Source organism: Cucurbita pepo, chromosome LG17, assembly GCF_002806865.2.
Source record: "Cucurbita pepo subsp. pepo cultivar mu-cu-16 chromosome LG17, ASM280686v2, whole genome shotgun sequence".
Classification (NCBI taxonomy): Eukaryota; Viridiplantae; Streptophyta; class Magnoliopsida; order Cucurbitales; family Cucurbitaceae; genus Cucurbita; species Cucurbita pepo.
This window is the reverse complement of record NC_036654.1, coordinates 1,879,543-1,903,826: the sequence shown is the minus strand read 5'-3', so window position 1 is coordinate 1,903,826 and position 24,284 is coordinate 1,879,543. Positions and strand designations below refer to the sequence as shown.

Sequence of the window (24,284 nt, the reverse complement as noted above, 5' to 3'; positions counted from 1 at the left end):
ATAGGGATCAAATTTTTTAGTTTGTTCAACAAAGTGATAGAAACCATTGGAAATATTCTTATGAAGCAAGGAGACCAACATTGAATGAAAACCATTTAAAAGCTAGCCATAATCAACAATAAGGTCTGGGTATGAAATACCCTTTTTCTTAAAGCAGAGGCAAACCAAGGAGTACCTAAGATTAGCCAAACACAGCACAACATCATCTCAGCGATTTGGAAGACAGGTTGAGAGATAACTGTTAGAACGACTAAGTCGATACATGCATTGGAAGTTTGCATTGGAAGTTTGAGGTTAACTAGACGACTTCACAAAATGAGCGGATAGCAATTTTCCGATCTCTAAGATCCCCACATTCTCTCTTCCATCAAATATGGCCTTTAGCTTTTCATCACAATTGATCTGCCTCTTATTAGCTGGGTTCTGCACACCATAATGTGTGTTATATATCAGCAAAATCTTCCAAATAAAAAAGAAAAGGAAGAAAAGAGGAACTACTAGGTTAATCTCTACAGTTACACCGTTAACAGGATACTAGCTTGACTTACCACATCAGATAGATATTGACTAAATTGGTTAGATGTGGCAGGCAACTACTACTATAACTACTGATTTGTACATGGCACCCTTCTTTCAAGAATGAAAAAAACTCTACTATGAAAAAAAATAATTCATCATGGCTTTCTTATGGATAAGTGGAAAGAAAGAAATCAAAGAATTTTCATGAAAAAGACCTAAATTTATATAAAACTCTTCGATAGTGTTGTTTATCAAGCTATATATCTTGGTGTAGGCTATCTAATATTTTCGCTTCCTACAGTATACCTCTTTCATTGTAAATTGGGAAGGTTTTTTTTTGTAAACCTCTTGATATTATATCCTCTTTGTAAACTTCAAAGATTAATGAAATTATCTCTTATAAAAAAATATTAAAAAAAACTATTAATTTGTTGCAACCCTTTCTAAAATATGATGAGTTCTAATTTATTAACCTGAACTATGTTAAGGAGTTTATGTATTGTATAACTTGTTCTAAATAGCATCGAAAGTTATAATTTAGTTCCTATAGTTTGATAAAATACTCCTAAATAGTCCCTTCAATAGAGACTATTATTTATGAAGATTTCATCAAATCTTAGAAACTATTTATGAACTTCAATGAAAGTATTTACACTCAAAATTGGACATCAGGGGGGCTTTCCTAAAGAATATTGGACGGGGATTTAGGTAGGAGCTCCCACCTCTGAGTAGTAGCTAACTTTTTCTGAAGAAGGGCACAAACCCAAGTCCATGTGACAATAAATGCATTTATGGCCAAAATAGCTTGTTGATTATTCAAGGTAGATAAAACTTGGGAACAGAGGGTATAGATGGTCCATGTTCATCTAATAAATTACAAATTCGATCGCTAAGACTTGAGAATTATTTGGTTCGTGAATTAATAGTGGGAGTTTCCCTATAAATTAACCTATTTTTCGAATTCAGAACTTCCATTTCATGGGCCTTAGATTCAGCAACTAAGTACAAAAAGGAAGAAACTATAAGAAACCAACACTACATCCAAAATTCAAGCTCTAAGATGAGTTAAAATCAACTTTCAAGGCAATCTCAACAAAATGAAGGAGAAATTAACGAGGCAAACGAACAGGCTGCAGGAAACAAGGAACTAGAACACAATCCATTAGGTACAAAAAAATCTTGATCATCAAAGACTTCTTTCGGATATAAGTTTTCGTCACAAAGTGCAGCAACAGNGCAAAAACAAGAGAAATGAAAAGAACCTGGAGATTATTCAGCTTGATGTAGGACCATATTTGCTTGACGGCTTCAGGACGCGAAGACTCGGACATGCCGAGGAAGCCAGCGAGAGCCGGAGAAACCTGGACGGACTTAAAAATCCCCCCCGAACGATTCACCTCTTTCTTCTCTCCGGCTTCCGAGTTTTTGCGGGAAGCAGCGGCACCTGAAGCTTTTAGCTTCCCCTTGGGAGAAACCGCAGCAGCAGAAGAGTAAGCTTGAGTGGTGGACTTGAGTGAATCTAAGAGGGTTCTGCAACCTCTGAATAACCTAGTGCCATTGTTAAGACCTGACGCCATTTTGCTCCGGGGAAGACGGCGCTTGGGTTCGAACTTTAGGGGTTTTTGCCGCTTTTGATCGACTGAGAGTCTGAGACTGAGCAGCAGAGGGGAAATGGAGCTTTTAAACTGAGCAGAAGAAATTGGGGGCCCAACAGAAATGGGCTGCCCTTGGTTTCGGCCCATGATGATTGGACTTCCGGTGCCACTGGCCCAAATATATTTATCTTTCCTTAAATTGTAATAAATAACTAAAAGAAAAAAAGCCGAAATGAAATAGACTAAAATTATTGTAAGGATTAGATAATTATTACAAGTGCACCGACATACTAAAAAGACTAGTTGGTCGGTGGGGATAATCTTCGTTACCAAAAGGTAAGTAACTTGACCATGTTATAGGAGGTGTTGTGCCTGAGCCGAGTTTTGAATCTTGGACATGAGACGTTACAATTGATATGAAAAAAGAAATATTGTAAGTTTTGAACGTGTCGTCATAGTGACTCAGGCATCGAACAAGGTGAATTTTTTTTTTTTTTTTAATAATAGAAATAATAATAAGTTTTTAAATTATTAAAATATCTTCTTTTTTTTTCTCAAAATTCTATCATGAAGAAAACCATTTGAATAACCAAAAAGGGGAAACAAATAGTGAGAAAATTCCATTTAATTCTTTTTCTTTTCCAATGATTATGTAAAATTCCTTCTTTTTTTTTTTTAATTTTAATTTATTCTCTCTCTCTCTCTCTCTCTCTCTTTCTCTCTCATATATGAGTTGGGGGAGGCAAAATGGGAACCTCTTATCCATTGTTTTATCAACAAAGCCTCCAAAAGCCAATTTACCCACACAAGTTTTCCTCTCTCAGCCTTCTTCTTCTTCTTCTTCTTCTTCACCAATCACCTCTTTCATTCCCTTCATCAATCAATGAAACCCTTTTCATATGCTTCACATTTCCCCTTCTGGGTCGCCGCCCCAGTTCAATTTTGAATGATTCCTTCATTTATGTCCGCCATAGTTGCAGATTAGCGGAACCCAGTTGGAGAACGAAGAACAAGAGCAAGAACAACAAGGCGATGTCGTGTTTACTTCCCCAATTCAAGTGCCATCCCGAAACATTCTCAATCCAATTTAAGACCCCCGCCATCACAATTACGCCTACGCCTACGCCTACTTCTTCTCACCATCATACCTTTCTTCCCACTGCTAATTCTACTTACTGTGAGTGTTTTACTCTCTAGTTCTCTCTTTTCCCATTTTAAATGGTTTTTGATGTTTTGGGTTGCTTATTTGCCTAGCTGGGCCAAAATGGCTTGTGTTTAGTTGGATTGTTTGAAATGTTGTCCTGAGATTCTTTGTTTTAGGTGGCCATTATGCGTGCTAGGATTTACAAATGGCGCTGGTTTTGATGTTGTTATTGTATCTGATATAGAATGAGACTTGAATTTCCCTTTTCAATTACTGTTGTGCTTGTTTAAGAGGTAGAATGTTCCTCGTTCTGTTGAAATACTGCGTTGTGTTATCTGCTATCGGCCTGTCGTTTGGTAATCTCTGCCTAGCCATATGGTTCTGCTATCGATGTGTCGTGATAACTTCCATAAGCTCTCATGACTTTGTTTTTGGTTTCCTCAAAAGTCCTCGTACCAATGGAGATAGCATTCCTTACTTATAAACCCATGATCAACGCCTTAGTTAGCCAACGTGGGACTCCCTCCTAATAATCCTCAACATGATTGGCAATTATGTCTAATCGGTTTCAGAGAAAAATTCTAATAGAAATAGCGAAAGAGCCTCTAAGAAAAATAAGGATGGAAGTAGTTTTTTAAACCATTCATTCAACTAGTCCTTACTTTGACCAAATGATCTTTTGAATGTAACCATAGTTGGATAGAATGTTAGCTGGGTGTAACGCTGTCGGTTAGACGTCTAATGTAGTTGCACACAACGTATCAACAATGAGAAAAATGGGGATTCATACCGACTTTGGAACTCCAGAAGGCCGATCAAAGGCCTCCGTTCCCATCTTTAGGCTCCTTTGATGACCATTGATTGTTTTTGTTTTGAAAATTAAGTGTATAAACACTCTTTTCACTTGGGCAAAAAAGAAAGATGAAAACCGTTCTAAAGAAATTGTGAGAAAGCACACACAGAGCGGAAAATCAAATCGTTATCAAGCAGGACCTTAGTTACTTTTTCCACGTTAGTTTTGAGTTGGCATTTCTTATCTACAGGTGTAAATGATTTCCCATTGAGTAATGGTGAAGAAAAGTCCCAAGCATATGAAATTTGGTGCTCCTTTTGTAGCAGATAAGGCTATAACTGAGTAGATCATTTGGTTGAATGTTAGTGCGAATAGTGTCCATAGATTTTATTGAAAACTTTTCTTATAAAATTTTGAATCATGCAGTTAAAGTCAGAGATCCTCATGGTTTACGGACACAATGTATCTTGTCTGCGGCGTCACCACCGACATCGACTGGAACAGCTACAACGTTCAATGTGGATCGACTTAAATTGCCTCCTTTTGATACGAACACCGACTCAGTCTCTGCAGAAAGACTAAGATCATATTTAGGTGCAGTCGAATCGAGCCTAGCCTCAACGCTTCTAACGAGTGAAGAGGCTACAATTGCAGCAGCTGCAGCTGAAGCAGTTGCTCTTGCTAAAGCAGCCGTCAAGGCTGCAAATGATGCAGCTCTTCTGGTTAATAATAGCAACTCTGCCAGATCAGTAACAAAATCTCAATCGTCTTCGAGATCCAATGCTCTACATTTCAAATGGGATCAGTTTATGGAATCCGAAAGGGCTGATATAATCGGAGAGCCGGTAGGAGTTAATAATCGTCCTGTGGAAGGTGATGCTTTGGAACCCAGCACAGCAGAATCTGATGATATGGAGCCAACATCTGAAGAACTTGAACTCTTAGAGGATGAATTCTCTAAGAGTATAGCCGTAAGATCGATTCGTCAAACAGAACGAAAAGCTAGAAGAACTAGAGCCTCAGAGAAGGCTGCTACTAGTGTAGTGTCACTGAAGTCGGGTTCTAGCAGCCGGAAGAAGCGTAATTCTGGACAAGAAGTGGACTACAATGACCCATTGCGTTATTTGAGAGCAACTACAAGCGCTTCTAAACTTCTTACTGCAAGTGATGAGCTTGAACTATCAGAAGGAATTCAGGTTTGGATCGAAAACCACATCGCACTTGAAAACGTTAACATCGATCTGCAAGTAAAAGTAAAAATAAATTCAGCTTTTCAGCACTCTACTTTACAGTCACTACTAAATCTGGATTAGAAACATTATGTCAAATAACTTTTGATCTGATCCTGCTTTTAAACAGAATGTAGCTGTTGTTTCTTTCCTCAGATTTGATTCATTTATCAACTGCAATTGCTCTTTAGATAGTATTTTGGATTAATATCTGGATTTGTTGTTATTTTCCTTGTGTTGTGTTCGATTACCGACACTTGTTCTGACTATTTCTAGGACTTGCTGAAACTGGAAAGACTCAAGGAGGAGCTTGCAGGACGTTACGGGAACGAACCGACCTTTGCACAATGGGCTGCTGCTGCTGGAGTAAACCAGAGGACGCTGAGAAAGCGTCTAAACTACGGTACTTTTTGTAAAGATAAAATGATAAAAAGCAACATTCGTCTTGTCATATCGATAGCGAAAAATTATCAGGGAGGTGGAATGAATCTCCAAGATCTAGTTCAGGTACTTTTTCATCGATGCACACGAACCAAAATGCTTATAAATGGAAACTGAAAATTCGAATGCCTTGTTTATTGCTCGTGTTGTGATGTAGGAAGGATGTCGAGGCCTTGTACGAGGTGCGGAGAAGTTCGATGCTTCAAAAGGCTTCAAGTTTTCAACGTATGCTCATTGGTGGATTAAGCAGGCAGTCCGAAAGTCTCTTTCGGATCAGTCGAGGACTATTCGCTTGCCGGTATGTTTCTTTCCACCTGAATTATGACAGGAGAGAAAAAAAATTCCCAATGAACTAAAGATTTCATTGATGAATGGACAGTTTCACATGGTGGAAGCAACTTATAAGGTAAAGGAAGCTAGAAAGCAATTATATACTGCAAATGGAAGACTTCCTAACGATGAAGAAATCGCCGTAGCAGCCGGTCTGTCGATGAAGAGGCTTGCTACAGTACTGATGACTCCGAAAGCACCTCGATCCCTGGAACAGAAGTTCGGGATCAACCAAAATCTCAAACCTTCGGTCTGTCGTCTTGCTACTACTTGGATCTTCCTTCCTCTCCCATTGCAGTCTCAGCATGTTTTAACTAGTTGAATCTCATGCTCTTTTCCAGGAAGTCATTTCCGACCCGGAAGCGGTAACCGCAGAAGATCTGTTGATAAAACAGTTCATGAAGCAGGAGCTCGAAAAGGTACTTGACTCGCTTAATCCGAGAGAGAGACAAATAATTAGATGGAGGTATGGCATGGAAGATGGAAGGATGAAAACATTGCAAGAAATAGGAGAAATGATGGGTGTAAGTAGGGAAAGAATTAGACAAATTGAGCTATGTGCGTTCAGAAAACTCAAAAACAAGAAGAGAACTAAACATTTGCAGCAGTATCTGATGCCATGATGATGAGTTCTTCATCAGATTCCTTCAAAGAGTATCTATTATGATCTGGTATGAGAGGCTTAAACAAGGCTTGGTCTTTCTTTTTTCTGTAACATTTTTATTGTTCTTTCCCACTTTGAGGATAGATTAGTATCATGTTGTTTACAGACTGATAGCTACTTTCTGTTCATACATATTTAATTTAAATCAAGAGATTTGTCTTGATCCATGATTGTGGCCTCTGGATTAATGTCTTTACGATATAGTGTAACGAAAAGATGAACTTTTTTCGGGTTCTTGACGACAGTTGTGCTATCAATACCAGATTCTATAGTCGAGTCGACTAATAATTCTACTGAAGGTTAGGGGTGAATTGAGACTTTGAGTGGTGAACGAGTTCTAGTTGAACACAATTCTTTGTAGGAAACACTCGCACTCTTTATTAATGTCAATCGAGAACAAATTACAAGACATTCTGTAGAATACTACTACCCCTGCTACTTCTAGTTAGGTATCTTTGTTCCTAAAATACTTCAATCATTTTCTTAAAATAAATGATACTATTGAGCTAGTGATGACATTTTAACAGTCTTATGAGTGGGTTGAGAGGACTATCGTCTTCAGATTAGGCCAGAGCTCAAGAATTGGCAATTGGCCGTCAAAGATGGGCTATTGGAAATTGGTGTTGATCCCTATAATGGGTTGGCTTTGGATCATTCAATGGGTACCTAGATTGGTGGTTCGGCATTCAACCATTCTGATCATAGACACAGTGTTGTTGATCTCCTCAGCTATGCGAAAGCTTTGAACACGGATCGAAGCAATGGGTAATTGGGGTTGTTTTTCGCGATCAAAGAGGATCATGCAATAGGGGCATGCTTGACACGTTCCACAAAATTTAGGTGTATGTTGTATATTTAACCAATTATGTTTTGTTCGGATAATTCCATCAAATATATTAACAAAACGGGAACCTTGCATGTCCCATTTGGGTATCGGTCACACTCACGTTGCCTAATCGAAACCATACGAGCAGCCTCATTTTGATAATTTTGTTAATTTTTAAAACACAAAACACATTTACTACGAGAATATCTCGCCAATCCCTCCTATGTCTCAGCCTTAATTTCATCCCACCAAATTATCCAAAAAAAAAAAAAAAGGAACAAGTTCATCTTATTCCCATTTCAACTCACGCAATATCATCTTGAATTCGGTTCACCAACATCAAAGCTGTGGACCTAGAACAGACGGCGTAATCCGAAATTGGGAGCAAAAGAACGACACCCACCATCAGATTTGGCAGAAAAAAGAGAGGCAAAATATAAAACGTTTCATACAGGAAAAGGAAAATTTCAATAAATGTGGCAGCTCAGTCCATTTTGTAGTGACATTTATCTTCGTTTTGGAAAAATGTTGAGAACCCACATAAACCCTTGAGCGTAGGTGAATTTGCAGTGGAATTTTGCGGATTCCCAATCTCCAAAAACCCACAAAACCCCTTGAAATTAAAGAGCATGTGCGTTTTATCTTCAATTTCTAAGTTCGTAAGGAGAAGTACAGAGGGAGAGAGGATTTTAGAATGAAAATCAAAGGGAGTGGAAGGAAGAAAAGTGCGAGCGGTTCAACGGTGGCCATGGATGGTGGTGAAGTCGTCCATGGAGGCGACTCGGATTATGCTAATATGAACAGCAACAACAACAACGCCATTATTAGCGTTGAGCCTTCGACTTCACATTTATCGAAGACCCATCAAGAACAAAACCTAGGAGAGCTTGATGACGGCGGCGATGGGGAGGAAGAAGATGAACACGACGGCGATGAGGCTGATTTTTCTGCTCAGAGAACCAATCTCGATGATGGGTTCTATGAAATTGAAGCAATTCGTCGAAAACGAGTTCGTAAGGTGTTCTTATTTTCGATTCTCCTTGTGTTTAGGTCTTCTGATTTCTTTGAATTGTATGAATGCTGGGTTTATGAATGTTTGTTCATTTACTGATTTCGGGGGTTTCTTTACTGTGGGGATGATTGATTCAAAACACAGGGACAGCTTCAGTACTTGATCAAATGGTAAGCCATAGCTGCACCTCTTTGTTGTTTGGTTGTCTTGGTTTCTTAGAGCTTGACTATGGGTACTCAAATTACTGACCAAATTGAGCTTTCCTAAAGGCGAGGCTGGCCGGAGACGGCTAATACTTGGGAGCCCTTGGAGAATCTCCATACATGCTCCGATTTCATCGACGCGTTCGAACGGAGGTATTCTCGTCTACTTCGATCAGTATCTTTTGTTGGTAGCTAGAGTAAGCATTCATTGACATGTTGTGCTGATTGTTGTGATGGTTTCTTGTGAAGTTTAAGGTATAATGTTGTTGAAATTCGGTTTTGTTTTCGAAGTTTAATGACAGGAAAGCAACGGAAGCGAAAGAGAAAACATGGTGTTGTTCATACTCAGACTAAGAAAAGGCAGCAGGGAGCTAACTTTTCTACTTACAATGTCACAGATGTTGAAATCAGTGTTCTTGATCAACGTCTGCCGTCTGCTCCGATCAACATGGCTAGCCTTACTCATCATTACGCTCATTCGCAAGCGATAGTTTGTAATCACGAAGGAGATAAGAATGGAGATGTAATAGCTCTTGAAAGAGGCAAGAAAATCGATATTGATAACGTGGGGAAGAATGCTACTCAACGAAAGAAAGATGAACATGAGTATGATCCGAAACTTAGTGAGCTTAAGGCAACAGTATTAACGAACGTAGCCATTGGCGATAAGCTTGCAGTCAATTTTCAAGAAGCTAGGACGATGGATAACAATGGCCCGGCAGCTAGTCTTTCTAAAAGTGGCACTGTGGAAGCAACCGCTGACAATCGGTGCATTGGGGCTAAGAGAAGGAAGTCAGGTTCGGTTAAAAGGTTTAGACAAGATTCAACTTTATCTGAACTACCTGTGGCTCAAAATGCAGAATTGACATTGGCTGTAGTAGAATCCGGTGCTCAAGTAGAACCGATTGGGGTCGAGAATTCTGGATATCATGGGGAGGGTTTCATTCGCAATAACAAGACCGATGATGCCAGAAACGAGCTGCGTATCATCAAGATTATCAAACCGTTAGGCTATTCTGCATCTGTGTCGAACAACATTCAGGACGTGTTGGTAACGTTTGTGGCCATGAGGTATGTCAGCTTTGTCTTTCCTCTTGGTTTATGGTTAATCTAAGTCTGTGACAATATCATACCATTGTGGAGATTCGTAGTTCCGAACATGGTATCGGAGTCATGTTCTTAACGTAGTCATGTCAATAGAATCCTCAAATGTCGAACAAAGAAGTTGTGAGTTTCAAAGGTGTAGTCAAAAAGTGACTCAAAGTGTCGAACAAAGGGTATAAGAATGGAGTCGAACCTTAATAAAGGGAAGGTTGTTCGAGGGCTCTATAGGCCTCAAAGGAGGCTCCATGGTGTATTTTGTTCGAGGGGAGGATTGTTGAGAATTGTTGTGAGGCAGAGAGTCCCACAAGTGAATCTCGTGTCGGTCTTTCATATTCCCAAATGACATTTTTTGTAACGATTTCTTTGTTTTAGGTCTGATGGAACCGAAGTGATGGTCGATAACAAGTTCCTCAAGGCTAATAATCCGCTACTGGTAACTCATTCGATTCTTCACTTTATTATGCTTTTGAACTTCCTTAAACAATGCTCAATTGTTTTTCCTTCTATTCTAACTGTTGTGTTAACTAATACCAGCTGATCAACTTCTACGAGCAACATCTCCGCTATACGACTAGATCATGAATAGCAAAACGAATGAACGGTACGACTTTTGGGAACCCGTCTTTGTTATTTCTTTATATTTTCGTGCATTTCTACTGCCTCTTGGTGCACATGATCGAGTATAAGGAGACAGTTAAACAAGGTCTATATGTTTTTCTTATCAATAACAGTATCCTCCACCGTGGTCACGTCTCCTTCTTGCTGTGAAGAAACGAGATAAGAAGTTCGAGGCTTAGAATCTTATGTAGGTAGCTACGTCGTTCCTAAGGTTTTGTATATAGTACCGTTGTGTCGATCTCGTTGCAGTCAATGCACTTGTTTAATCTTTGATTTCTCAAGAGTCGAGAGCAATGGATAGGATTGGTTGTAACTTAAAAAGAGTCCTTAGGGAGTCGATGCAATCATTGTGGATTGCATATATATGGTCTTATTTTTTCCCTTTTTTTGTGTGTTTTTTTGAGAATGATACTATAGTATGTTTCCTCTAGGTGTTTTTTGTTCTTTTCTATGCTTTTGGAGACGACATCGTGTCGAAATTTACATGGGAAGAGAGCGAATTTCTGTTTCCGAGCAATGTGGCTCGCAATTTATGCACTAAAAATGAAAAAAGAGTGAGAGTTACTCCTCTATGGCTGTTTTTGAAGAACGAGTCGTCGTTCTTCACCTACGACGCAGCCATGTCTCCATGGAGAACGTTTGCTTCAAGGTCAAATGACATTTTCGAACTCAAATATTGTGTCGTACACAACCTTGTTTCTTCCTGCCCTCGACCCAACCTCAACTTTATGCTACAATCATGCATGGATGAAACAACATGTCGATGCCATACTTTATGCTACAATCATGCATGGATGAAACAACATGTCGATGCCATTTCCATTGAAATCTTTTGGATTACTTCGTGACATTTGGGAGATGAAAATTTACCTGTTTTCTAGAGGATCAAAATCTTATTGATGAATGGAATCATGAGAAATCTTGTAAAGTAATGAAAGATTCTCGTAAAGTAATGAAAAGATGAACAATATGCATCGTTATTATAGCTTTAATGCAATTTTTACTATGGGTTTCACTTGTTTTTTTAGATTTTTAACCAAAATTTTAAAACCAAAACGTTTTTTTCTCTCAAAATTAAGAACAAACTTATTAAACTATGAACAGAAGAATGCAGACCATGATGAAAAAAGTGGGAATGGATTAAAAAATTTCGGAAGAACTCAAGTGTGAAGTAATCATAATACAAATAACCAGTTGAAGAGATGCAACAGCTCAAAAGATGCAATGAGAATTCAAAAGCTAAAGCTAATTCTTAGGAATGTTCTTTCCTACTATCTTTGCAGGAGCTATTCGAAGAAGGTTTCCTGGCTTACCAGGGACAGCTCCTTTGATCATCACAACATTGAGCTCATCATCTACCTTTACAATCTTCAGTTTTCTGATCTTTCTCTTGGTTCCTCCCATCCTTCCAGGCATCTTTTTCCCCTTGTACACGCGACCGGGTGTAGTTCCTGCACCGATTGATCCAAGTGCCCTATGGCTCTTCGAACCGTGAGTCATTGGACCCCTTTTGAAGTTGTGCCTCTTGATTCCACCTATAGAAGAATTAGACCGAAAACAGTTAAGGGAGTAGTGTTGAAAGGAACGAAGAACACATAAAATGATTTAAATTTACTTTCTTCTTTACCTTCATTATCCACCGGTTGAGTCGAGTTTTGTAAATCAAATTAAAATCAAAGTTTACACAAAGGGGTATTGAGAACATGTTAAAGGATCAAAATCTAGCATAAAGTTTTCTCTCATTTCTAATGGTCATTTAGCAGGGTATTACACATTTTGAATTCAAATCCTTGTAATAAGTCGAGTACTAATACTTAAGCTGATCTACGAAGGGAAAGTATATTAAATTAAGTAGTTGAACATGTATATTTAGATGCACAATATCATGGAGTCTACTATGACAAAAGATGGCCAACTTAAAAGCATATAAAAACTTGCTAGACAGCCCACACCTCCTCACCCACATGAGAAATTTGCAAAATCTAACCGGATTGGGATTCAGCATGGAATATAAAACGTTTGAGATTTAGATGACATTTCTTGATAACAATACTGTAACAACCAAAACACACCGCTAGGAGATATTGTCTTTTATAGATTTTTCCTTTTGGACTTTTCCTCAAAGTATTTAGGAAGAGATTTCCACACTCTTGCAAAGAATGCTTCGTTCTTCTCTCCAACCTATGTGGAATCTCATAGTTTAGTTTGAGATTTAGAAATAAGCTTATGAATCGTATGTGTAATTGGGCATTCAGCAGTAAAAAATCAATGAAAATTCATGTTTAAATCTTCCAGAGCATGCCTAAATTCAACAACAACATTATCCAGGTGCAGAACAAAAGCCAGAAGTCTTAGAGGGAAATGAAAATCCAAGTTTAAACTGCTTCAGACTTCGGAATTGTATATGTAATTGGGCATTCAACAGTACAATATCAATGAAAATTCATGGTTAATTCTTCCTGAGCATGCCTAAATTCAACTCCAACATTATCCAGGCACAGAACAAAATCCAGAAGCTTAGAGGAAAATGAAAATCCAAGGAAATTCAATGAAACATAGAATTTAAAACAGAATGAGCAAGAAGCACAAAACCTTGAAATCCCTTTCCAATTGTGATGCCGGAGACATCAACCAGATCGCCCTCCTTGAAAAGTTCATTGAAAACCAACCGTTGATTGGGCTCAAATCCATCAACATTCACAAGACGAAACTCCTGCAAATGGCGCATCGGAATCGCTCCAGCTTTCTCGAGATGCCCTAATTCCGGTTTCGTCAATTTCCGATCTCTAACCCTACGGTACCCAACCTGAACGGCACTGTAGCCATCGGTCGCCTCCGTCTTAACCTGCGTGACGATATTACCTTCCTTGAAACCAACCACCGTGACAGGGACGACCTTGCCGTCCGGCTCGAAGAAGCTCATCATACCGAGCTTGGTGGCCATTACTCCAATGCCGGCCTCCATACTCATACAAACCGGTACGCCATTGTTAGTGCGTCTAGTGGTTCTTTGTGCCGGAAATTGGAGACTCAGGTTGCTGTTGTGGTGGGATTTGAGAGGAAGGGCGAGGAAGGAAGTTCTTAGCCTCAGAGACGAAGATGAAGAAGAAGCATTGTTAGTGAAAATTGGATGTCGGATTGAGGTTGAAGCTGAAGAAAATGGTATGGCCGACATTTCTTCTTCTCTGGTTTCAGAGATTCATGTGGTGATGAAGAAGAAGAAGAAACACGAAGAACGAACTGGGGATAGCGAGGATTGCCCGTTTTCTTATCCGTTTATTTCTCTTATTTTCCCTCCATTATTAAACAAATAAATATAATAAAAAGGATAAATGGTCAAAAAAAAAAAAAAAAAAAAAAANAATACTTTTATAAATTTACCCTTTTAAAATTTAATTTTGCATATTTCCGTTAGTCCAATCACATATAAAGATAAAAATAATATTTTAACCTAAGTTAGTTCTACAAAATAACCTCCAAAACACGAACTAACTAAACCCGAGCGAATGAATAAGTAAATATCATCACTTGTAACGACCCAGATCCACTCCTAGCAAATATTGTCCTCTTTGGGCTTTCCCTTTCGGGCTCCCCTCAAGGCTTTAAAATGCATATGCTAGGGAAAGGTTTCCACGCGGTTATGAAGGGTGTTTTGTTCTCCTTCCCAACCAATGTGGGACATCACATCACTATCATACACAACTCACAAATGCAAAAGCCTACAAATAGATTATCAAAGTGATACAAGATACAACACAGAGATAGGATTGCTCCACTGTTCAAAATTTTACGGAATATCGAAACGCTTTGACGTTTCTCCTATGGGACGGGGTCGGTACACCGTACCGTATAATGCAACTCTACAAGTGATGAGTGAGTAAGAGAGAGAGAGAGAGAGAGGGGGGGGGGGACATACATTAGCTTAATCATTTGATTTGGACTAAGGCAGATCATTTGATTTGGAGGCATCAGGCTTAATTTCTGTTGGTGCAGTAGAAGCCTTGCGCAGAACATTTCCCAGCTGAATCCCCACACTAGACCCGGCTTCCTTGCTTCCGTGGCTGGAGCCATCAGTAGCTGCTGCTTTCAGTCCCTTCCTTTTCTTCACCTTCTGAGCCCACCCAACTAGACCTACTTGTACATGGTCTTCAAAGATTGCTTTCTTGAAAGAACTTCCCATCTACATTTCATTGTATTCGGAAATAATGTCAGGTCCATCAGACACCAAAAAACTAAGAACTCATTTGGAAACGTTTCTGTTTCTTGTTTCTAGTTTTTCAGAACAAGAAATCTATGGTAACTGTTCTCGTTTCTTTATTAACACGAGAAAATAAGAAACAAGAAACAAAAAATGAAACCGCTACTAAATGATATCGACATTTTGTGAGATCTCACATTGGTTGGAGAGGAGAACGAAACATTTTTTATGAGGGTATAGAAACATCTCTCTAGCATTTTAAAAACATTGAGGGGAATCCCAAAAGGAAAAGCCCAAAAAGGACAATATCTGCTAGTGGTGGACTTAGGATGTTACACATTTCTTCCCATTTTGTCGAGTAATAAAGAAGATTTACTATTGAATTTGACTATGATAAGCTCTCGTAATAACCCGTTATTGGACTCACCTGCGTGACGATAGCGTAGAGCGGCAGGGTGCTGTAACTGCAAAGAACCTGAACAAACACCCTGATCCAAACAAATGAAATGGAAATTAGTGACGAAGATGAGGTAATTGTCTTGCAGGAAAACCAAAATATGGAGCTTGTGTTTTACCCAATAATAAGCCTAGGAATGATATAGGCGACTTTTCCCATGATGCACGAGTCGAAGCCATATTGAACCTAGAACATAACCAAGCATGACTTTGGGTCTCAATTAAACAAAAATATCATCATAATCATCAGCAGATACAAGTCAGTTTGCTGCTTACTTACCCATATCCAGAAGAAAAATCCAATCTCGAAAGCGTTTTGGAAAAGTATAAAATGGATCAAGAAGAGAACGATACGGGGTCGCTGAAACCAAAAGTGATCGTCAGATGGTTGGACTACCAGATCACCTTCGATTGCTATATGCTTCTCTGCAACCTCATGAGCCAGCTGGGCTATCACATGTTCCAGCTTGGCTCCCACAGCAAGCAGAAGCTGGAAAAAGAGGAATAATGAGTATCCAAATGAAATGTAGAAGAAATAAATGAAGTATGACAGAACTTCATGCCATTTCAAGAAACAAAAACAAAATCTAAGGTTATAAACAGCATTTTGGGAGCTCATTGGTTGAATTTATCCGTGAGTGCTTGAGTCAGTTACTATATTAGGTCGTCAAGGTAACTCATAAGATACTTAAACGTAGCATTGCCATCTACAAACCTCCACGATCGTGTAAAAAATTGTGAAGTTCAGTCAAGTATATAAGCCTACCCAGCTATATTGGTAACAAGATGCAAACTCAAACTCATTTTTCAATCAACAGATTTGTGAAGGATGATAAATCTACTTACAATAAGAGGAATGAATGCTATCCAGAAATATGTATGCCAGCCTGCATGTGTAAGTAGAAAATAATGATTATCAAATGAACATTATTCTTACGGATAATACAATGGAAACTCATCCTAATCTATAAAGATATTAAGAGGATATTTTGCGGTGATAATTAGTTAGAATATATCTCAGATATTTAGGGAGTTGTTAGTATAGATTTGATTAACGGTATATTTTATTTATTTACCAGATTTAGTTAGATATATATTTTTTCTATTTTTAGGTATTAGTTGATAGTTTGTATCCTATTTAAACGTGGTAAACCTGAATGAAGATCATACTTTCGATCCCAATTCTATTTCTATTTCTCATTCTTAACATGGTATCAGAGCACCGATCTTGGTGTTCTTAAATATCAAAATTTCCTTTATGGCGGAATCAGCCAAATCCAGCTTCAAAATTTCGGATGTTGATTTAACACATCCGTACTATATTCATCACTCTGATCAGCCAGGATATTCACTTGTTCCAATCAAATTAAATGGAGCAAATTACCAATCCTGGAGTAAATCAGTTATGCATGCTCTTATTGCCAAGAAGAAAATTGGCTTCATTGATGGCACAATTGAGGAACCGTCCCAAGATGCAAATTCAACCGAATTCGAACTCTGGAATCAGTGCAACAGTATGATAATATCTTGGTTAACTCATTCCGTTGAAGCAGATATCGCTAAAGGCATTATTCACGCCAAGACAGCTCATCAAGTGTGGGTTGATCTTCACGATCAATTCTCACAAAAGAATGCTCCAGCAATTTTTCAAATACAAAACTCGATAGCAACGATGTCACAAGGAACCATGGCGCTGTCAACATATTTCACCAAGCTCAAAGCACTTTGGGATGAACTGGAAGCGTACCGCACACCATTTACCTGTAATCAACGTCAAATACATATTGATCAACGCGAAGAAGACAAATTGATGCAATTGCTCATGGGGCTTAATCAGTCTTATAAAACGGTGAGATCTAACATATTGATGATGTCTCCATTACCTAATGTGAGGCAAGCCTATTCATTACTTGTACAAGAAGAGATGCAGCGTCAGGTAACTTCCGAACCTACTGAGAAAATCTCGATTGCATCAGCAGTGCAAAAGAAAACAATATATTCAAAATTCGCCAAGGACAAATTGTGTGAACACTGCAATAAAAGTGGTCATACAATTAATGAGTGTCGAATTCTTAAGTTTCACTGTAAGTTTTGTGATAGAAGGGGCCATACAGAAGATCGGTGTCGACAGAAAAATAATTCTGGAAGGACAAGACAAGACAATCAACACAATAACCGTGGATATCGATCATCTGCAAATATGGCCGATGTTTCACAGTTGAATACAGAAGAACAGTCACCTAATTCCATTCCAAATTTTTCTTCTGAGCAATTACGACAGATAGCACAAGCCTTATCTGCAATCAATCATCACCCTTCTGGTAATTCTGACAATCACATCAATGTTGCAGGTTTGTTTCCCATATCTACATTATCTATTAACTCTGCGAGTTCTAATTCATGGATTCTCGATAGTGGAGCTACGGATCATATAGTATCAAAATCTTCTGTTATGACTGAACCAAAGGCTGCCATCATGTCTGCAATAAATTTGCCTAATGGAGAGACAGCACGTGTGTCACATACTGGCAATATTTCTCTTAGCCCTAACCTTCAATTAAACAACGTTTTATGTGTGCCTTCATTCAATTTAAACCTAATGTCGATCAGCAAACTTACCAATAACTTGAAATGTTATGTCACCTTCTATCCTGATTCTTGTGTTATGCAGGACTTGGCTACGGGGAAGATGATTGGCTCGGGTAAACAATTTGGAGGTCTCTATCATATTTCTTCATCTCCAATCAAATCTTCAGCTCATCAAGTATCTCAGTCATCTGATTTGTGGCATTTACGCCTAGGTCATCCTTCCTTTTCTCGTTTTAAATTTCTAGCTGATCAATTGCATCTTAATAATGCGAGTTATTCTCATAATTGTAGTATCTGCCCGTTAGCAAAACAAACTAGGTTGTCTTTCCCAAGAAGTTCAATAACAACCCATTCTGCTTTTGATCTGATACATTGTGATGTTTGGGGACCACATAAAATTCCTACCCATTCTGGTTTGCGTTTTTTTCTCACTATTGTTGATGATTTTACTCGATGTACTTGGGTTTTTTTAATGCAACATAAGTCAGAAGTACATCATTTGTTAATGAACTTTGTTAAATTCGTTCAAACTCAATTTCATACTACTATCAAGATAGTTCGATCAGACAATGGGACTGAGTTCCTATCTTTGCAACCATTCTTTACTTCTTGTGGTATTGAATTTCAGCGCACTTGTGTCTATACTCCACAACAAAATGGAGTCGTAGAACGCAAGCATCGCCATATCCTAAATGTAGCTAGGTCTCTTCTTTTTCAGTCACAGGTTCCACTTAATTTTTGGGGAGAGTGCATTTTAACGGCTGTTTATCTTATAAATAGAACGCCATCACCATTATTATCTAACAAGACACCCTTTGAAGCACTCTACAAACGACCACCTACATTTCATCATCTTAAAGTTTTTGGTTGTAAATGTTATGCAACTATAGTACATCCTAAGCAAAAATTTGAACCTAGGGCAACTCCTTGTGTTTTCGTAGGATATCCTTGTGGTCATAAAGGTTACAAGTTGTATGACATGCAATCTCAGAAATTCTTTATCAGCCGTGATGTCAAATTTTGTGAAGATGATTTTCCTTTTTCATCAGCTTCACAAACTTCGACATTAGTTCCTTCGACTCCTGTTGTACCACTTCATGATCCATCCTACTCAAACATCCATCCTCCACCTTCTATTCCTTCACCTCCTACTCCGTCGTCTCCTCCACCTTCTCCAGATTCGCCCACTAATTCCAATCCTATCCCACCTGATACATCAGCTCCACTTCGACGTTCTACTCGTACTAAACAGCCTCCAGCTTGGCATAAGGATTATGAGATGTCTTCTGGAGCCAATCATTTAACCTCTAGCTCAAGTCCCGGCACTGGCACCAGGTATCCCCTTCATCATTACCTTTCATTCTCTCGTTTTTCTCCTACTCAACGTGCTTTTCTAGCTCTTATTACATCCCAGACAGAACCTAAAACCTATGACGAGGCAGTTGGCGACCCGTTATGGCAGCAGGCTATGAATGATGAAATTGCAGCTTTGGAACGTAATCATACATGGTCTCTCGTTCCTCTACCACTTGGTCATAAAGCTATTGGTTGTCGTTGGGTGTACAAAATTAAATACAACTCTGATGGTTCTGTTGAACGTTATAAAGCTCGACTAGTAGCAAAGGGATACACTCAGGTTGAAGGTATTGATTACACAGAAACATTTTCCCCTACAGCGAAACTTACTACACTTCGTTGCTTACTCACTGTTGCTGCTGCTCGAAAATGGTTCACCCATCAGTTGGATGTTCAAAATGCCTTTCTCCATGGTAATCTAGACGAGGAAGTTTATATGTCTTTACCACCAGGTCTTCGCCGACAGGGGGAGAATACAGTATGTCGGCTCCATAAATCTCTTTATGGATTAAAACAGGCTTCTCGCAATTGGTTCTCCATATTTTCTACAACTATACAAAATGCAGGCTACACTCAGTCCAAAGCAGATTACTCTTTGTTTACTAAGAGTAAAGGTACTTCTTTCACTGCAGTTCTAATCTATGTTGATGATATTCTGTTGACAGGCAATGATCTCGAAGAAATTCAATATCTCAAGACTAGTTTACTCCAGAAATTTCTTATCAAAGATTTAGGAAATTTGAAATATTTTCTAGGCATTGAATTTTCTCGATCTAGAAAAGGAATTTTTATGTCTCAAAGGAAGTATGCTCTAGACATACTTCAAGACACAGGTCTTACAGGAGCACGTCCAGACAAATTTCCTATGGAGCAAAATCTGAAACTTTCTTTAACTGAAGGAGAGAAGTTGAATGATCCAAGTAAATACAGACGGTTGATTGGCAGATTAATATATTTGACCGTCACTAGGCCTGACATAGCTTATTCAGTTCGTATGCTTAGCCAATTTATGCATGAACCAAGAAAACCACATTGGGAGGCAGCTCTTCGAGTTCTGAGGTACATCAAAGGCACTCCTGGTCAAGGACTTCTACTGCCATCTGAAAACAATTTAAGATTACAGGCATATTGCGATTCTGACTGGGGTGGTTGTCGAACTTCCAGACGATCTATTTCTGGGTTCTGCATTTTCCTCGGAAATTCAATTATTTCTTGGAAGTCTAAAAAGCAGACTAATGTGTCCAGATCATCAGCAGAAGCCGAGTATCGAGCTATGGCAAATACTTGTTTAGAGTTAACTTGGTTAAGATACATTCTTCAAGACTTGAATGTTCCACTGTCCGAACCAGCATTATTATATTGTGATAATCAAGCAGCATTACATATAGCAGCCAATCCAGTTTTTCATGAACGTACGAAACACATTGAAATAGATTGTCATATAGTTCGAGAAAAGTTACAAGCTGGAATCATCAAACCGTGTTATGTTTCGACCAAAATGCAATTGGCAGATGTTTTTACTAAAGCTTTGGGAAGACAGCAATTTGACTTTTTGAAGGACAAGTTGGGTGTGATCGACATACACTCTCCAACTTGAGGGGGAGTATTAAGAGGATATTTTGCGGTGATAATTAGTTAGAATATATCTCAGATATTTAGGGAGTTGTTAGTATAGATTTGATTAACGGTATATTTTATTTATTTACCAGATTTAGTTAGATATATATTTTTTTCTATTTTTAGGTATTAGTTGATAGTTTGTATCCTATATAAACGTGGTAAACCTGAATGAAGATCATACTTTCGATCCCAATTCTATTTCTATTTCTCATTCTTAACAAAAGAGCAAGTATAGAACTTCCATATAGAAACTATTCAAAATGGTTTTTATCCGAATCGAGAAGCTTAAAGTTTTACATATGAGATACTGACAGGGGTGACTCTAGTGGTATGATCTTAGAATGTTTAGAAATATACTCCAAATTTTTGAGTTTGAGGGTGGTAAGGGTTAGGAAATTTAAGGAAATTCCATATATAAATGGATCAGAGAAGCGTTGTCGTACCGTTAATATTAAGGAGCAAGAAGACAACCACGAAGATCCAAAGATACCAACTGCAACAAAGATTGTAGAAATGAGAGGAGCTGTGGAAAAGAAATATGATAGCTCGAAAGTTATAATGATTGGCTCAACTACAAAATTGAGCAATCCTGCTGCCAAGTATGAAAGGGTACTTCCAGATATTCACTTGCCTGATACCGACAACATGCTTGAAATCATCCTCAAGGGCACGTATCATGTACTTGTGAAAATTAAACTTGGGGTTTCCCCTGCAGTGTGTCTACAGCAGTGAAACTTTTATTAAAGCAGTATGAGAATGAACGTCAAATATCAATCGACATAGAATCGTAGATGGCTTTACCATAATGAAACCAAGTCGTAACGTCACATAATCTGCTTTTGTTACAGAAGCATAAAATTGCTTGAGGAAGGAACGCTGAAGGAAAACCCAAGAAAGAGTGTTAAAACAAGCAATAACTCTTAACAGCATCACATGTTTTGATTCGAAAATGCATGTTCAAACTAAATGTGGAGCCTACAAGAAGAGCTGAATCTTTACCAATGATATATTTTTGGTAAGAAAATGATTGGACTTACCAACCAACCAAGAAGAGCTGAATCTTTACCAATGCCCTGGAAGTGGTCTTTGATAAAAGCATGCTGATGGACATGGGTGACTTTTGGTTCTAGAACTGCAAAAGAATTGGGATTAGAACAAGAATTAGGTGACCAACCGAGAGCTTTTTTAGTGCACAAATCAACTTAAGAGTCTATTCACACAGTTCTTTCAATCTCGAACCGTATTTTATTTATTGGTGATATGTCCAGAAAAATTTATGTCAAATGGTTACCGTCTTCGGCATCGTAATTCTCTTTCGCAATAGAATCCTCCCAAGCTTTCCACTGACGAATCTATATCATCACACAAAGAATTAAAACTGAGATCAAACAGTCAAGTTATCCTGTAATGATAGCCATCAGAAAACAACCCCACTAGTTGTTTACCTTCAATCCTCCAAAAACCACAGTAAGAACACAAAATGTCACGTGGACAATAGCCAGGATGAAGATAAAAATATGTAGATGATGCAATGCTTCAAGTGATAGCAATGGCACCTTATCCTGGAGAGGAGAAAGGTCAAATTAAAAACAATTTATAAAGACAAAGATATCTGCAGGGCAGAGCAATGAGACCGAAATAGTGTAAGACAACAGCAGGATATATGGGTGAATTGTGGATACCGTTGAGGATTGGTTGGGAGAGGAGTCCCACATCGGTTAAGTAAGAGGTTGATCATGGGTTCATAAGGAATAAATCTCCATTGGTACGAGGTCTTTTGGTGAAACCAAAAGTAAAACCGTGAGAGCTTATGCTCAAAGTGAACACTATCATACAATTATGGAGAGTCGTGATTTCTAACAGATACAACCTCAATTTCCACGACAAAAGGCCATTAACATATTTGAAGAGAACGCTTCAGAACCAGTCCAATAATGTTTTCTTCTTCTGTTTCGTGTTCTTTGCATTCTTTTTTAACAAGAACTCAAATAAGTGATAAATACTTAGAACACCATTGTTTCCAAAAGTTGAATATGAAAAAATGGGGGAAAAAAGGGTAAAGAAGTGTTAACTGGATCAATTTGAACCCAGATTTCTACAGTCTACATATGAAACTGATACTCTTAACTGAAACAAAAAATGGGATAGAATGAAAATCAAAATTTGTAATATTGTGCTCACTAAACCTGTTCTGTACTTGGAATAAAAATATTTATATTTTAATATAGATACATCATGAATAGTACTTTCTCAAAAAANTTCTTTATTGACAAGAAAACGAAGACCAAAGTTTACTTTCTTCAACTTGGCAGGTAAATCTTATTCTAGCAAGTCTAACCAGTGTGGAGGTGGGCTGCAGTGATATCATAATTATTTTCACCTAACCCTTAAATGATAGCCATATAAAAAATATAAATAAATATAAAAAAATAAAAAAGGAAGAACAGAATCAAGCAACCCCAGTTCAAAATTCAACTTCATTTAATTCGATATACCAACCAAGCATAAATGAGCATCAATGAAGAACATAATTGAGAAAATGAGGTCAATCTTCACCTTATGAGCACAGTAGCCATTCTGTGAAGCCGATCCCTCAGATAGAAGGCGCCTAGCCGTGCCAGAAATGCTTGAAACAAAGAATGTTTGAAAATGCTCCGTCGTCGATGAACCATGTTCATCTTCTTCAGCTTTAGGTTTATCTTTCAGATCACACGGAAGTAAATGCTCAGTCAAACTCTCAGGAACACACCATTTCGAGATAGTGCCTTGAAATACAGTGAGCAGAAGCGAAATAAACCCCAAGAGCATCAATTCTGCAGCATCCAGATACAAAAACAAGGACGAAACAAATATCAACAATCGAAACAGCAACAAAGAGTGAAAATCGGAAAGCGAAAAGGCAAACACACACACACACACACACACACACACACACACACGAGAATGAACAAGAAAAAGACGAAACCAAAAACATAATAAAAGGAATCATGGATTATGGATTCGGATTCGGAATCAAATCAAATCAAACCTTCTTTAACTTTCTGTAGAGCTTCATTCAGCGGCTTCTGATTCTTCTTCTTGAGGTAGGTACCAAGGAAGTGAAGGAGACGCTCTAAGGCGAGGGAAATGGCGACGATGACGCTGCAGACGGCGGCAACAACCCATGTCGGAGTGAATTCCAGCGACGTTCCTTCACCTCCGCCGCTCATTTCGGCTCTGATTCTTCTCTGAATTCACTTCCCACAGCGTCTTTCAAAAGAAAAAAGCTCCGGAGAAGAAAAACAAAAAAAAACAAAAAAACGTGTTTCTCTCTGTTTGAAAGCTGTGTTGTTAGTTACAATATTTTTCAGCTTAATTTATAGATATATTTATATGTATTAATGCAGGCCGAGTTCATTTCATTTTTTATTTTATTTTATTTTATTATTTAAATTTTTCATTTTATTCCTTTACTTTATTAATTATATTGTCGTCGTACTCAACAAAAAAGTAATTACGCAATAAATTATTGGCACAAAATATCCTTCATTTTCTATTTTAAAATATATTTTAGTTACTAAATTAAATTTTTGTTAAAAAATCGTAAT

General features: G+C 38.2%; 5 protein-coding genes across 5 annotated transcripts; 2 read left to right on the top strand and 3 right to left on the bottom strand.

Moving 5' to 3' along the window:
• Positions 1 to 61: 61 nt before the first annotated feature.
• On the bottom strand, positions 62 to 2,261 carry LOC111778716 (upstream activation factor subunit UAF30-like). Its single transcript, XM_023658688.1, has 2 exons — positions 1,782 to 2,261; positions 62 to 423 (listed from the first exon to the last, which is right to left on the bottom strand). The coding sequence occupies exons 1-2, from the start codon at positions 2,259 to 2,261 to the stop codon at positions 295 to 297; spliced, it is 609 nt and encodes a 202-aa protein (XP_023514456.1). The 3' UTR covers positions 62 to 294.
• A 574-nt stretch (positions 2,262 to 2,835) lies between these two features.
• LOC111779159 (RNA polymerase sigma factor sigB) lies at positions 2,836 to 6,882 on the top strand. Its single transcript, XM_023659236.1, has 6 exons — positions 2,836 to 3,291; positions 4,478 to 5,247; positions 5,557 to 5,787; positions 5,879 to 6,019; positions 6,101 to 6,301; positions 6,393 to 6,882. The coding sequence occupies exons 1-6, from the start codon at positions 2,862 to 2,864 to the stop codon at positions 6,672 to 6,674; spliced, it is 2,055 nt and encodes a 684-aa protein (XP_023515004.1). The 5' UTR covers positions 2,836 to 2,861; the 3' UTR covers positions 6,675 to 6,882.
• A 1,092-nt stretch (positions 6,883 to 7,974) lies between these two features.
• LOC111778960 (chromo domain-containing protein LHP1-like) lies at positions 7,975 to 10,995 on the top strand. Its single transcript, XM_023658974.1, has 7 exons — positions 7,975 to 8,559; positions 8,698 to 8,723; positions 8,823 to 8,909; positions 9,048 to 9,827; positions 10,233 to 10,293; positions 10,395 to 10,461; positions 10,592 to 10,995. Exons 1-6 carry the CDS (start codon positions 8,236 to 8,238, stop codon positions 10,440 to 10,442), a joined length of 1,326 nt encoding a protein of 441 aa, XP_023514742.1. The 5' UTR covers positions 7,975 to 8,235; the 3' UTR covers positions 10,443 to 10,461; positions 10,592 to 10,995.
• A 601-nt stretch (positions 10,996 to 11,596) lies between these two features.
• Positions 11,597 to 13,765, bottom strand: LOC111779256 (50S ribosomal protein L3, chloroplastic-like). Its single transcript, XM_023659371.1, has 2 exons — positions 13,071 to 13,765; positions 11,597 to 12,013 (listed from the first exon to the last, which is right to left on the bottom strand). The coding sequence occupies exons 1-2, from the start codon at positions 13,651 to 13,653 to the stop codon at positions 11,724 to 11,726; spliced, it is 873 nt and encodes a 290-aa protein (XP_023515139.1). The 5' UTR covers positions 13,654 to 13,765; the 3' UTR covers positions 11,597 to 11,723.
• A 419-nt stretch (positions 13,766 to 14,184) lies between these two features.
• Positions 14,185 to 24,038, bottom strand: LOC111778060 (MLO-like protein 1). Its single transcript, XM_023657687.1, has 13 exons — positions 23,726 to 24,038; positions 23,254 to 23,510; positions 22,143 to 22,259; positions 21,989 to 22,049; positions 21,735 to 21,829; positions 21,499 to 21,573; positions 21,329 to 21,417; positions 21,141 to 21,190; positions 15,979 to 16,019; positions 15,413 to 15,622; positions 15,252 to 15,319; positions 15,104 to 15,164; positions 14,185 to 14,658 (listed from the first exon to the last, which is right to left on the bottom strand). Exons 1-13 carry the CDS (start codon positions 23,904 to 23,906, stop codon positions 14,419 to 14,421), a joined length of 1,545 nt encoding a protein of 514 aa, XP_023513455.1. The 5' UTR covers positions 23,907 to 24,038; the 3' UTR covers positions 14,185 to 14,418.
• Between the last annotated feature and the right edge of the window lie 246 nt (positions 24,039 to 24,284).

Excerpts from the sequence above, each read along its gene's own strand:
- LOC111778716 (XM_023658688.1), bottom strand. The coding sequence starts at position 2,261 with ATGGGCCGAAACCAAGGGCAGCCCATTTCTGTTGGGCCCCCAATTTCT. Across the intron at positions 424-1,781 it reads TCAAGCTGAATAATCTCCAG|AACCCAGCTAATAAGAGGCA; the intron begins GTTCTTTTCATT and ends TATGGTGTGCAG.
- LOC111779159 (XM_023659236.1), top strand. The coding sequence starts at position 2,862 with ATGGGAACCTCTTATCCATTGTTTTATCAACAAAGCCTCCAAAAGCCA. Across the intron at positions 3,292-4,477 it reads CACTGCTAATTCTACTTACT|TTAAAGTCAGAGATCCTCAT; the intron begins GTGAGTGTTTTA and ends TGAATCATGCAG. Across the intron at positions 5,248-5,556 it reads AACTATCAGAAGGAATTCAG|GACTTGCTGAAACTGGAAAG; the intron begins GTTTGGATCGAA and ends GACTATTTCTAG.
- LOC111778960 (XM_023658974.1), top strand. The coding sequence starts at position 8,236 with ATGAAAATCAAAGGGAGTGGAAGGAAGAAAAGTGCGAGCGGTTCAACG. Across the intron at positions 9,828-10,232 it reads GTAACGTTTGTGGCCATGAG|GTCTGATGGAACCGAAGTGA; the intron begins GTATGTCAGCTT and ends TCTTTGTTTTAG. Across the intron at positions 10,294-10,394 it reads AGGCTAATAATCCGCTACTG|CTGATCAACTTCTACGAGCA; the intron begins GTAACTCATTCG and ends AACTAATACCAG.
- LOC111779256 (XM_023659371.1), bottom strand. The coding sequence starts at position 13,653 with ATGTCGGCCATACCATTTTCTTCAGCTTCAACCTCAATCCGACATCCA. Across the intron at positions 12,014-13,070 it reads AATTGGAAAGGGATTTCAAG|GTGGAATCAAGAGGCACAAC; the intron begins GTTTTGTGCTTC and ends ATTCTTCTATAG.
- LOC111778060 (XM_023657687.1), bottom strand. The coding sequence starts at position 23,906 with ATGAGCGGCGGAGGTGAAGGAACGTCGCTGGAATTCACTCCGACATGG. Across the intron at positions 22,050-22,142 it reads TGGTTTTTGGAGGATTGAAG|ATTCGTCAGTGGAAAGCTTG; the intron begins GTAAACAACTAG and ends GTGATGATATAG. Across the intron at positions 21,830-21,988 it reads GAATTACGATGCCGAAGACG|TTCTAGAACCAAAAGTCACC; the intron begins GTAACCATTTGA and ends ATTCTTTTGCAG.